Source organism: Mrakia frigida (assembly GCF_051309035.1).
Source record: "Mrakia frigida strain ATCC 22029 unplaced genomic scaffold BDY24scaffold_23, whole genome shotgun sequence".
Classification (NCBI taxonomy): domain Eukaryota; kingdom Fungi; phylum Basidiomycota; class Tremellomycetes; order Cystofilobasidiales; family Mrakiaceae; genus Mrakia; species Mrakia frigida.
In genome coordinates this window covers 221495-234355 of record NW_027481258.1, presented here as the reverse complement: position 1 = coordinate 234355, position 12861 = coordinate 221495, and the positions used below count along the sequence as shown (strand labels likewise).

At 53.9% G+C, this 12861-nt stretch overlaps 3 protein-coding genes across 3 annotated transcripts; all 3 read left to right on the top strand.

Annotated features, from left to right (window-relative positions):
- Positions 1–1940: 1940 nt before the first annotated feature.
- BDY24DRAFT_394968 (transcription initiation factor TFIID subunit 12) lies at positions 1941–4120 on the top strand. Its single transcript, XM_076641248.1, has 6 exons — positions 1941–2259; positions 2362–2643; positions 2744–3448; positions 3531–3645; positions 3715–3734; positions 3813–4120. The coding sequence occupies exons 2-6, from the start codon at positions 2371–2373 to the stop codon at positions 3948–3950; spliced, it is 1251 nt and encodes a 416-aa protein (XP_076494979.1). The 5' UTR covers positions 1941–2259; positions 2362–2370; the 3' UTR covers positions 3951–4120.
- Positions 4121–4364: 244 nt separating this feature from the next.
- On the top strand, positions 4365–9204 carry VAS1 (valine--tRNA ligase; the record flags this gene model as incomplete). Its single annotated transcript, XM_076643618.1, has 21 exons — positions 4365–4449; positions 4528–4698; positions 4816–5038; positions 5143–5307; positions 5378–5459; positions 5555–5674; positions 5753–5867; positions 5941–6029; positions 6095–6319; positions 6394–6497; positions 6574–6655; positions 6739–6897; positions 6968–7138; positions 7213–7591; positions 7719–7846; positions 7931–8086; positions 8170–8373; positions 8465–8576; positions 8646–8824; positions 8919–9068; positions 9136–9204. The coding sequence occupies 21 exons, from the start codon at positions 4365–4367 to the stop codon at positions 9202–9204; spliced, it is 3168 nt and encodes a 1055-aa protein (XP_076494978.1).
- Positions 9205–9324: 120 nt separating this feature from the next.
- Positions 9325–12032, top strand: BDY24DRAFT_394963 (uncharacterized protein). The gene is made up of 11 exons (XM_076641247.1): positions 9325–9487; positions 9609–10149; positions 10223–10231; positions 10339–10386; positions 10472–10666; positions 10738–10800; positions 10868–10931; positions 11007–11158; positions 11225–11280; positions 11358–11509; positions 11667–12032. Exons 2-11 carry the CDS (start codon positions 9623–9625, stop codon positions 11775–11777), a joined length of 1377 nt encoding a protein of 458 aa, XP_076494977.1. The 5' UTR covers positions 9325–9487; positions 9609–9622; the 3' UTR covers positions 11778–12032.
- The last annotated feature ends 829 nt before the right edge of the window (positions 12033–12861 follow it).

Here is a 12861-nt window from a genome sequence, read left to right as displayed (position 1 = left end):
GGAGACGGAAGGGAAGGAGGGGGCTGGGAGGAGAGAGAGGAGGACTTCTCCTCTTTCCCCTCCCTTCGCCTCCTCCTCTCTTTTCGAAGAACTGCTCAGCATGACGAGTTTTTCCGTTCGAAGAGGAGGGAAAATGAATTGAGGGTGGCTCTCGAAGTGGAAATCGAGAGGAGGCTGAGTGAAAATCCTCACTGGAGAACTGGCAACCTCCAGAAGTCCGTCGATCCTCGCGAAGGAAGAGAAAGAAATCAGCATCGTCGCTCTGGACGCGTCTCAACTTCCGGAGCAACCATCCTCGATCCCTTGAAGCGACGGACGGTCAATTTACGAAGAAGAAGACCATGGTAACACAAAATATGAAACAGAGAGATAGATCAAGCACGAACAACACGACGAAGAGAAACAATCAACATCGAACGGAGAGACGAGACGCGACGAAAAATACAACACGATAGAAAGAGAGACGAGAAGGAGTCGAGAGCCCAGAACGATCAACACAGATAGAGTAAGAGCTACAAGTGCAAAGGACCACAAGAACGAGAAAGAAACCGAAACTACCAACAGACCGAGACGACGCAAAAAAAAAAAGAAACGAAACGACGACCGACCTCCTCCCTCGCCCTCACGCGAAAGCCAACGCAAGACGACGAAGGGTGCCTCCAACTTGACGGAACATCGTGATGACGTTTTTGAAGAGTCTAAGACCTTCCGTGGCGTCGAAGTAGGGCAGGTTTGCGAGGGTGAGGAGGGAAGACGGCGAATTCCTGTTGCTTGTTGCCGACAAAAGGAGCGAATTGGAAGCTCATGGGATCCCCTTGGAGCGTCCTTTTTTCCCATTCGTCGTCCACAAGGGACAAGTGGGTCAAAGTCGAAGGAAGAGCGACGGGTTTCGCTCTGTACCTTCCCACTCCGCAAACGAGCTTCTTCAGCCCTCCCCTCTCCATCGCGTCCTTTCCGTCCGTGGAATCCGTGTAGAGCACCTCTCCCAACTCTTCGAGAGTCGCGAACAAGCCCCGAAGAACCAGCTTCTCCAAGATACCAGGAAGCTCGGTCGGATAGAGAGTGGTGAGGTGAGGATGGACGTCAGAAAGAGGGTAGGAGGAGAGTGAGTCGTCGCGGGAGGAGGTGGTCTCGAAGTGCGAGAGGAGCCTTGCGATCTTCCTGTAGGTTGTCTTCGCCTGACGGCTGTCCTCGATGTTGAGTGATCTGGGGCAAATGACGAGGGTTCGGGTGCTGAGGGCAAAGGAGGGACGTCGCTCGATGTAGAAGGTTGGTTCGCTTTCGAGGACGACGGTTCGATAGAGGACGGGGAGGGCGAGGGTCTATTTTCAGACAGACCAAGTCCACATCAGAAGATATCGACTGGCTGGGAACGGAAAGAAGAGAAAGTGCTCACGTAGAATTCCTTCGAGCAAAGAGCCAGGTTGAGGACGTCCTTCGAACAAGCGATGCGGGCTGCGACACCCTCTTCCTTCCAGAGATTCCCTCCAGCGACGTAAGAGAGGATGTGTAGCTGAACGTCGGTGAGAGGGGAACAGAAGGAGCCCATCTTCCAGCGTGAAAGAAGGAAGGGAAGAAGATGGTGGTTTCGGGATCGAAACTCAGCCCTGAGGCGAGCGGACCTCGACGAACCTGGTTTGTGTTTTTTCTTCCGTCTTGGAAATGACGGAATCTGAGAAATCGGTCTCGTCTGTTCTGATTTTTTTTAGGTAGACGAACGGTCGTCAAGAAAGAGGAGAGTCGAGGCGACCGACTCGTCCAGATCGCTTTCGCTCCTACCTCCCTCGTCTTTCCTTCCAACGACGACGACGACGACGATGGCGAACAACCTTACTCCTCAGCAGCAGCAGAACAATCAGCAGAGAATGAACCAGCAGAGAGGAGGTCAGCAGCCTAATCAGAACCAACAGGTGAGTAGCAGCAGAGAGAGAGAGACAGAACTTGTCGAGCTCGCCCATCCCTCCCTTCCGCCCTCCCTCCCGTCTTCTTGAGCTCAACTCGAGCCATCCACCTCTTATCCCTCCTTCCTTGGACCTTGGTCTATGTTATCTTGAGGTCGTCAATATGTGCTGACTCTCTCTTCTTCTCTTTCCTACCTCGTAGACCGGAGTCGCTGCTGGAGGACCTCCTCCTGTCCAAACTCCTGCTCAGATCGCTGGATCGGCCGCTCTCGCCTTCTTCAAATCTCAAGGTCTCGGGATCCCTCAGGTCTTGGTACTCGCTCAACAACAGAAGCTGAGTCAGGTTCAGCTCGGCCACGTACGTTTCTTTAGAACGAGAGAAAGAGCTCGGAAGGAAACGACTCGAGCTCACCCCTTTCCTTCTTCTTCTTCTTCTCCTCCTCTCTCTCTCTCCATCCAGTTCCAAGCTATGATGGCTACCTTCGGTCCTCAGATCCAAGCCTCCTTGCGTCAACAGAACGCCCAAGCAGCAGGAGGAGGTGGCAACAACGGAAACGGACCCTCTCCCACCATCCCTCCTTCAGCTCCTCCCACCTCCGCTTCCCAAAGTCGTCCTCCTGCCGCCAACAACAACAACGCTCAAGCTCCTGCTGCTGCTACGGATCCTGCGAACCGGTTCAAGCAACTCCTCTCCACGCTACAGGCTATGACGGATCAACAGAGGAACGCCGCGATCGCAGCTGTGAGCTTCCTTCCTCCCTCCCTTCATTGTCTTTCTCGTTGCGTGGCCGTCTGCTGAAGTATTCTGACCATCATGGCTGCTTTCTCTTCTTTTCCGGCAGCAACCCAATCTCGGAAACCTCTGGTCGTCGTATCTCCAGCAACGAGGAGGAAAGCCTGGAGGAGCGAACGTCCGACCTCCTCAGAACGGAAACAACGTTCGACCTCCTCTCAACGGCAACTCTCCAGCTCCTGCTCTCAACCTCACTCTTCCTCCAGGTCGAGTCAGACCTCCAGGTCCCCAGAACGGAGCAGGAATCGCCAACAACGGTGCCGGTCGAGGAAGTCCAGCGATGGGACTTCAGCAACAGCAGCAGCAGCAACGACTTGCTCAGGGAAACAGAGTCGGATCTCCAGCGAACGCAACTCCCCAGCAGCAGCAGCAGCTCCAGCAGATCCAACAGCAGCAGGCTCAGAACATTCTCCTCCAGCAGCAAGGCGGAGTCTCTCCTGCCGGAACCGGACCTATCCCTATTTCTCGACCTCAAGCTTCCAGCGCTGCCCACCTCGCCTCCCTTCCTTCGACTTCCCCAGCTCCCCATCCCAACCCAGGAGGACCTCGTCCGACGCTTTCGGGAGGACTCGCTGCTGGACCCGTCGTAGGAACACCGTCGTTGCTTCAGAGGCAGGGAACAGGGTGGGAGGAGGCGACGCGAGCGGGAGGAGCTGGGAATCAGGGTGCAGCGGGTGATATGAGGAAGAGAAAGATTAGGGAGGTGGTAGATAGTGTGGAGAAGGGTGAGAAGCTGGAGGAAGGGGTTGAGGATGTGAGTTGGCTTTCGTTCTCGAGTCTTCGTCTCCCAAAGTCTCGAGCTGATCGCGTCTCTCGTTCTCGTTCGAATCGTTCAGCTACTCTTGGAACTCGTCGACGAACTCATCGACTCCTCAACTCAGTTCGCTGCTCGACTAGCCAAGCATAGAAAGAGCAACACCCTGGATGTCCGAGACCTTCAGCTTCATCTCGGTGAGTCCTTCGTTTGTTCTCGTCGCCTATCCGTCCCGACGCTGACTCTTCTCCCCTTTCCTCTTGCAGAACGAAACCACAACATCCGAGTGAGTCTTCCTTCGCTTCCTCTATTCTTTCCTCTCCTCTGAAACTGATCTTCCTCGCACCTTCTTCCTTCCTTCAAGGTTCCTGGATCGTTCGCCGACGAGATCAAGCAAGGCCAGTCGCAGACGGCTCGACGAACGCCTGTTCTCAATCAGCACGCCCAGAGGGTGATGGCCGTTCACGCCGCCAAAGCCGCTGCTGCTGCGAAGGGAAACTAGATAGTTTTCTTCGCTCAGTTCTCGTCTCGTTTCGTAGCGTCTCTCTCGCTCCCTCCCCTCCCCTTTGCATTACCCGTCTCCCTCGCACCACCCCACCCCACCCACTCTTGTTTCTTCTCGAGTTGTTGTAGCTCGTTCGCCATCTATGAATCTGTTGTATTCAGATCACGTTCAAAGCATCCTGAAAGGGAAAATGGCGGACGGTCGTCGAGGCGACCAACCTCCTTCGTTTCTCGAGAGTCAGGTTGAGCTCGTTCATTTCGCAGGGATGACTCGAACTGCATGCCCCTGAGGAGATCTCTTTCTATCGCTTCTTCTCTCCTCTTCTCTACTAGACCCACCACCACCACCACTCTCTCTATCTCCAGGACTTCTACTCGACTTCCTTTTTCTCCCTCGTTTTCTCGTCGCAAAATGGCCGACTCTTCTTCCTCCACCCCTCCTCCTCCTCCTCCCGCTTCCAACATCCCCGTCGCCGATCCCAACTCCAAGAGTGCTCGTGAGTGTCAGATTCCTCCTCGTCTACCTCGTCGTCTATATGCTGACTTTTCTCCTGCTCTTGCTATTGCTCTTCCAGTCAAGAAGGCTGCTAAGTTGGCTGAGAAGCTGGCGAAGGCTGAGACGAAGAGTGCTCGAGCTCCCGTCGTCGCTCGTGCAGCCGATGCTGCTCCCAAAGCCAAAAAAGTCAAGGCGGAGGAAGTCATCGAGCCTCCTTTCGTCAACACTACTCCTAAGGGAGACAAGAAGGGTGAGTTTCAGCCGTCTATCTTGTCCTTCCTCTCCTCGTGTGAGCTCGACTCTTTTCCTTCCTTCTCGCATGCTCATCTCTCCTTCTTTTTGTCGTCCTCGCTCGTTCTTTTTGCAGACATGTCTACTCCTATGGCTACTGGATACAACCCCATGGCTGTCGAGGCTGCTTGGTACGACTGGTGGGAGAAGGAGGGGATGTTCAAGCCTGAGGTTCAGCCCTTGGGAGCGAAGAACCCAAAAGGAACCTTCGTCGTTCCCGCTCCTCCTCCCAACGTCACTGGAAGCCTTCACATCGGACATGCTCTTACTGTATCTATTCAGGATACTCTCGTTCGATGGTGAGTCGCCCGGAGATGTTTGGTTCAGTCGTGAAGGAGGGTTCAGAAGGGAAGGGAAGGGGAAAAGCTCGAGCTCACCACCTTTTTCGTTTCGCTTCTTGTAGGAACCGAATGAAGGGTCTCACCGTTCTCTACGCTCCTGGATACGATCACGCTGGAATCTCGACTCAGTCCGTTGTTGAGAAGAGGCTGTGGAAGGACGAGAAGCTCACCAAGCACGACCTCGGGAGGGAGAAGTTCCTTGAGAAGGTCATGGTCTGGAAGGACGAGTGAGTCTTCTTCGTTTCTTCCTTTCTCCTTGCCCGAAGGCAAAGCTGATCACACTTCATGGCTACTCAGGTACCAAGAGAAGATCTCGAACCAGCTTCGACGATTGGGAGGGTCCTACGATTGGGACAGGACGGCTTTCACTTTGAGCGAGGTGAGCTTCCTCTTCCTCCTTCCCTCTCCTTCTCCTCTTCTCGTCGAGAATGATTCACGTAGCTGATCGAGATCATTCTTGTTTGTCGATAACAGCCTCACACCAAGGCTGTCAACGAAGCTTTCTGCAAGTTCTTCGAGGACGGTCTCATCTACCGAGAGAACCGACTCGTCAACTGGTGTGTTCGATTGAACACCACTCTTTCCAACCTCGAGGTGAGTCTCTTCTTTCCTTTTGTTTCGGAGTTCCCTCTTCTCCTCTGATTAGTTTTCTCTCTTCTCCTCGTTTCTCAGGTCGATCAGAAGCAGCTTCTCGGACGAACGATGCTCAGCGTCCCCGGATACGACGCGAAGGAGAAGTTCGAGTTCGGAGCCATCACTTCGTTCGCTTACCCCATCGAGGGATCTGGTGAGTCTCCCTTCCTCGATCTCACGGTTTCGGACGAAGGCTGACTCTCTCTCTCTCTCTTCTCGAACCACAGACGAGAAGATCATCGTCGCTACCACTCGACCTGAGACGATGCTCGGAGACACTGGAATCGCCGTCCACCCTGACGATCCTCGTTACACTGTTCGTTCTCCTTCCCCTCTCTTCATTTAAGCGTTGCCTGATCATTTTTGCTTCGGTCTCTACAGCACCTCCACGGAAAGTTTGCCGTCCACCCTTTCATCCCTACTCGACGAATCCCAATCATCACGGACGCCATCACCGTCGACATGGCCTTCGGAACCGGAGCCGTCAAGATCACCCCTGCTCACGATCACAACGATTACGAGTGTGGTAAGAGGCACAACCTCGAGTTCATCAACCTTCTCAACGACGACGGAACCTTCAACGACAACGCCGGAGAGAGGTTCAAGGTCAGTTTCGAGACGCGTCCTGCTCTCTCCTCTTCTTCCCTTTCTGACCCCGCCGCTCCTTTCGATTTTCACAGGGAATGAAACGATTCCACGCCAGGACTGCCGTTCTCAAGGCTCTCGAGGAGGAGGGTCTCTACATCGAGACCAAGGACAACCCTATGCAGATCCCCATTTGCTCGTTCGTCCTCTTTTCGACCTCCTCTCTCAATCCGATCCTCGAAACTGACGCGTCTTCTTCCCTTCCTCCCTCACAGCAAGTCCGGAGACATCATCGAGGCCGTCATGAAGCCTCAGTGGTGGGTCAACTGCCAGCCTCTCGCTGCCGAGGCCACCAAGGTACGCTTCGCTCCCGTCTTCCGTTCTTTCTCTCGACTCGACGCAAAACGAAGCTAATTTCTTGTGTTCTTTCGCATCTACAGAGGACTAAGGCTGGAGAGATGATCATCTCGCCCAAGCAGAACGAGGCTGAGTGGTACCGATGGATGGACTCGATGCAGGATTGGTGCATTTCTCGACAGCTCTGGTGGGGACATCGATGCCCTGCTTACCTCCTCAAGATCGAGGGAGTCACCGCCGATGTAAGTCTTCCTCCTTTCTCTATCTTCGTTGCTCTTCTGACTCTCGAGTCTCTTCGTTTTTTTTTTTCAGCCTTCGAGCAACGAGTCTTGGGTCGTCGGACGAACTCTCGAAGAAGCCACCGCTCGAGCCGACAAGGTCGCCAACGGAAGGAAGTACACTCTCGAGCAGGACGACGACGTTCTCGACACCTGGTTCTCGTCTGGTCTCTGGCCTTTCGCCATCATGGGATGGCCCGACAAGGTGAGCTCGACTCCTCCTTCCGCTCGTCGCGTCTCGTCTCCTTTCTCACGCCTTCTTTCTTCCCTCTCTCTCAGACTGCCGATCTCCGAGACTTCTACCCCGCCACTCTCCTCGAGACCGGATGGGACATCATCTTCTTCTGGGTTGCTCGAATGGTCTTCTTCGGAATTCAACTCACCGGACAGATGCCCTTCGCTGAGGTCTACTGCCACGCCATGATTCGAGACGCTCACGGAAGGAAGATGTCCAAGTCGCTTGGAAACGTTATCGATCCCATCGACGTTATGGAGGGATGCACGCTTCAGGCTCTTCACGATCAACTCAAGGCTGGAAACTTGGACGACAAGGAGATCATCAAGGCTCAGCAGGGTCAGGCTAAGGATTTCCCCAAGGGAATCCCTCAGTGTGGAACCGATGCGTTGAGGTTCGCTCTCTGCGGTTACTCGTCTGGAGGTGAGTCCGGCCTTCTTTTTTGTTTCCAGCTCTCGAATCGAGTCGAGACGCGTCGTTTCCCTTTCCTCCCTGTCCTTCGTTTGACTGACCGATGGCCCTTCTTCTTTTTTTCACTTTCGCTTCACAGGTCGAGACATCAACCTCGAGATCCTCCGAGTCGAGGGATACAGGAAGTTCTGCAACAAGCTCTGGAACGCTACTCGATTCGCCATGCTCAAGCTCGACGAATCCTTCGTTCCTACTCCCACCTCTGCTGTAAGCTCTCTCGCTCCCCCTCGAACTTCATCTCGTAGCTCTAGATGCTGACTTTGCCTTCGAATCTTTTTCCTTCTCTCTCAGCGAACCGGAAACGAGTCGATGGTCGAGCGATGGATCCTTCACAAGCTCAACGTCTGCGCCGAGGAGACGAACAAGGCTCTCGCCGAGAGGAACTTCATGGCCGCTACTACTGCTGTCTACTCCTTCTGGCTCTACGAGCTTTGTGACGTCTTCATCGTTCGTATCTCTCGCTCTCTTAACCTCCCGAAGACTCGATCTGACGCGTCTCTCTCCTCCCTTCGTTTCTCCTCCTTCCACAGGAGGCTACCAAGCCTATGACCGACGAGTCCGCCTCCCCCGAGGTCCGACTCTCCGCTCAGCAGACTCTCTACACCTGTCTCGACGGAGGACTTCGTCTTCTCCACCCCTTCATGCCCTTCGTTACCGAGGAGCTTTGGCAGCGACTTCCCCGTCGTCCCGAAGACACCACCAGATCGATCTCGCTCGCTGCTTTCCCTGAGGCTGTCAGTACATTATTTCTTTCGCTCGAGACTTCCTATGTTCGCTGTGCTGACTTCTTCGTTTCGATTTTCCTTTGCCGCTCCTCTCGATTAGACTGAAGCCGCCTCGGATCCGGAAGCTGAGGCTGCCTTCGATCTCGTCTTCGCCTGCACCAAGTCTGCTCGATCTCTCGCTGGAACCTACGGCATTCAGTCTGGTCTTCAGAGTGAGTCCTTTCTTCTTTGACTCCAGCCCATCTCGACTCGATTCTGACCCTTTTCGCCGCTCGTCGCAGTCTTCATCAACACGACTCAGCCCTCGCTCACCGCTCTTCTCGAGAGCCAGGCACCCGTCCTCTCGGCTCTCACCAAGGGATGCAAGTCCGTCGAGATCTGCAAGACTGTTGAGGACGTTCCCGAGGGATGTGCTTCCGAGCTCGTTACTGCTGATGTTACCGTCCACCTGATGGTTCGAGTGAGTTATCCCTCTTCTCGACGCGTCTCTTCTCTTTCCGAATCCATTCGCTGACGCCTCCTTTCCATCGGCTCGTCCCCTTCCACTATTTCAGGGCAAGATCGATCTCGATGCCGAGGCTCAGAAGCTGCAGAAGAAGGTCGAGCTCACCCAGAGCAGCAAAGCGAAGCTCCTCGCTCTCACCGAGTCGACTGGATACATGTCGAGGGTCCCCGAGGAGGTTCAGGCTTCGAATATCGAGAAGGTTAGTCCCGATCTCGTCCGACGCTTCTTTCCTCAAGATCTCGCTGACATTTCTTCACTTCAACTAGATGCGTACGATGGAGGCTGAGATTGAGAACTTGAGTCGAAGCATGGCCATGTTCCTCGCTTTGAAGTAGATTTTCTTGGGTAGGATGAGCTTTTATCTAGCAGTACATGTTCCGTTTCTCTTCCTCTCATCGAAAATTGTCCGAAATAGACCTGAAGAATAGACCGAGCTTTATAGCATGGGGGTGACGACGCATCAAAGAGAAAGGTGAGCCGATTCGTTCTAGTTGATCACATAAACGCCCATCGTCTCCTTCTTCGACAAGTCGCTCTCCGTCTTTCGCTCCTTCGCCACCTTTCGGATCTGCTCGTACATATCTACGCTCACTCAGCCACGATCGTAGTCGTCTGGAGGTAAGCTTCGAACGAGTCGAGCTCAACAAACCCCTCCACCTCCTCCTCCTCCTCCTTCCTTCGACCTCCTCGCCGTTCCCTCCTCTTCGACTTTGACCACTCCCTCTCTCAACTCCCTCAGACCACTCTATCAGCATGCATTCCCTCAAACTGCCCTCCTCGCTCCTCTTCCTCCTCCTTCTGTCCCTACCGTCCGGATCCGTCTCTCACCCAGCCTCCTCCTCCTCGTCTTCACCTCTCTTCCCTCCTCCCTCTCCTCCTCGACCTCCTCAAGACTCAGGACCGATCCCGCCATACGTTCTCACCTACGCTCCTTTGATCCATCTCGCCTCGGACGAACTCTACTGGCCTTCGACGATCCAATCCCATTTAGATCACTCCTCCCTCCGTTTCACAGGGAACGGAACCCTCGTTCCCAATCAGCCCTCCCTCCCTCTCACACCAAACAACCTAGGGTTCATGGGCAATCGAAGCGATCTGTATTGCGAGACGGGAGTGACGGACGAGGATATGAAGAGAGGGGAGGCGGACTGGTTGGCGAGCAGGTATGGAATTCCGGATGAACGTGGGAGGAGCGAAAGCGAGGTCATCATCATCCTCGTTGACAAGAGCGAGATTATAGGACCAGGGTACTTGGATGCTTTCTATTTTACGTTCTATTCGTGAGTGCACGCTCTTCTATCAGCTGTAGGAAGAACGAAGAGCTGATTCTTTATTTCGGCTGGTTTGACACAGATACAACGAGTAAGCTTCGAGCTCACCTCTCCTCTTTCAGCCCTCCCTCTCTTTGTCCCATTTCTCCTCTTCAACCCTTCTGACCTTTGCCCCTCTTCCACTTCCCAACTGAACAGAGGAAACACTCTCTTCGACATCCGATTCGGAGACCACATCGGAGACTGGTAAGCTCTCACAGCACTTTCTCTTCGAGCTCACCGCCTCTCCTCCTCCCGCTTACCTCCTCCTTCACGTTGGTCTTCCTCTCAGGGAACACGTCATGATTCGATTCCTCAACGGCGACCCCAAGCAGGTCTTCCTCTCGGAGCACGCTTTCGGAGAAGTCTGGCCGTTCGATGTGATCAAGAAGGGAGGACATCTGCCCGGAGGGAAGAAGAGAGGATGGGACGAACGACCGTTGGTTTACTCGGCTGAGGGGTCGCATGCCTTGTATGGAACTCCTGGGTGAGTGATCGAGTCTTGGGATAGTAGAAGAAAGCTTTGGCCGAGCTGATACTCATTGGCTGGTCTTTCAGGAAACACGAGTACCTTCTTCCGTTCGGTCTTCTTTCGGACACGTCTTCCCCTGGTCCTCTCTGGTTCGTTTGCTCCCCTTCACGACCATCTCTCTCGCAGGTCTGACGAACTTTTTCTTCGATTATGCAGGGACCCAGCTCAGAACTATCGCTCCTTCTGGCTCAACACCTCGATGTCGACCTGGTGGACTCAGGTCAGTCGCGTCGAGTTTCGTTCTCGACCTTCCCTCTTTGCTGACTCTTTCCTTACTCGTCTCTTCTCCCTACAGTCTTTCGGCTTCGTACCAACGGATGGAAACGACTGGAGTGCGTCGTTCTTGGATTACGCTGGGAAATGGGGAGACGAGTTCTGGACGTCAGCGGGGAGGAAACAGGTCGACGGACAGTACTGCTACGCTGGGAACTGTCGATACGTGAACGGGTGAGATTCGTGTCGTCCGCTTCCGTCTTCGAGCAGTAGCTGATGGTATTATTCTTCTTCTCGCAGACCCATGGGACCTCGGTACAAGTTCCTCGACCGAAGGATTCTAGATCCCGTCGATTGTTCGTCCCTCCTTCCTTCGCGTCTTGCTCATTTTTCTACCTCTTCTGACTCCATCCTCGATCCTTTCTCTTCACAGTCACCTTCGACCTCATCCTCGCCATCTGCATCTCCCTCCTCCTCGCCGTCATGGCCTTCGCCCTCGTTCGACGCGTCCTTCACCCTCCGCCCACGTCGAAACCAAGATCTCCACACTACTTCAACCATCTCTTCCCCTTCTGCTTTTTCCCCGTACGTGCTACCTCTTTCTTCAAACTTCCGAATCCCAAAACCTCACGCTCTCATCCGTCTCTCGATCATCGTTCGAGATTTGGAACAACATCGACTGACCCTCCACCCTCCTTCTCGCCCTCCTCCTTCCTACCACTACCTCTCGATCTCAAAACAGGCTCTCTCCCTCTCCCCGGAACCTATCAAGCGACGTCCGGTCAGAGGAAGGGATCGAGCGAAAACGTGGTACCCCGTCAGCACGGCGGACGAGAGGACGCCGTTGCTTTGAAGGATTCCTCTTTTCGTAGACCTTGTTCCCCACCCTTTGAGATCGAGTTGACTCGAATCACGAACCTGGCAAACGCCCCGTACCGGAGATTAGTTTGTTTCGACTCCTTTTCGTCGTCGCCCTCCCTCTCGACGTCCCTTTAGCATTTCAATGATATCCATCCACCTCCTGAACGAACCACTTCTATACTCCATCTATATTACCACGTATATCCACGTCTATTCCTCTAACGATCATGCCCAGTCTTTTGCTACTTTGCTCTTTCTGGTGCGAGGGAGAGAGAGACGCTCGAGAGACGCGTCGAGTAAGACTCGCCTTTTTTTTATCCGATCTCGTTCGCCCTCCTCGCCTTCAGTGGTGATTCATTGAGTGTTCATACTCGCTCGATGTATAGAGAAGTAAACCTCACTTCCCCTCGCCTCAAAAAGTCTCGAAGAACGAAAAGAAACAGCTCAGATCACGGAAGAGGGATCAGAACTCAAGCTCTTCGCTCGCCTCTCTCAACAAGCCTTCCATAAGCCCGCACCAAAACAAGAACCTCCCAATGCACAGTACTAGTACAAGACGCGTCCCTTCTGCGATTGGTTCCTCGCAGAGTAGAAGGCTTGAAGCAAAAGGAAAGAGGCGTCGTCGAGCCTTGGAAGCCACACCGCGCGACACGACGCAGCTCGAAAGCTTAGGTCGGTTTCACTTCTCTGTCTGTCGGAGAGAACAGGGAAAACGCGACCTTGGAGGGATCGAGAGTAGCTAGCGTGGCGTAAAGTGATTGGGCGATGAAAGCAAGAAAACTTCCGTGTGTGCGAGGTGCTCGACGGGCGGGTAGATCGAGCGAAGAGAGGGGATGAAGATCAGAGGACGCGAGCGCGTCGTTCGTTGTTGTTCAGCAGGCAAAAAGAGATGGAGAGATGGAGACTGGCTTCATGCCCATCTCATACAGAGGAAGCTGGATTAGGGAGAAGAGGAGGGAAGAAGGAGGAAGGACGAGAGAGTAGTCAAAGCGAGAGAGGAGATCGAAATTCGAGGGTCCTGTTCAGTCAAGGGCGGGAAGGCGAGCTTTACCGGTCTGCTATTCAGCGGAAACAAA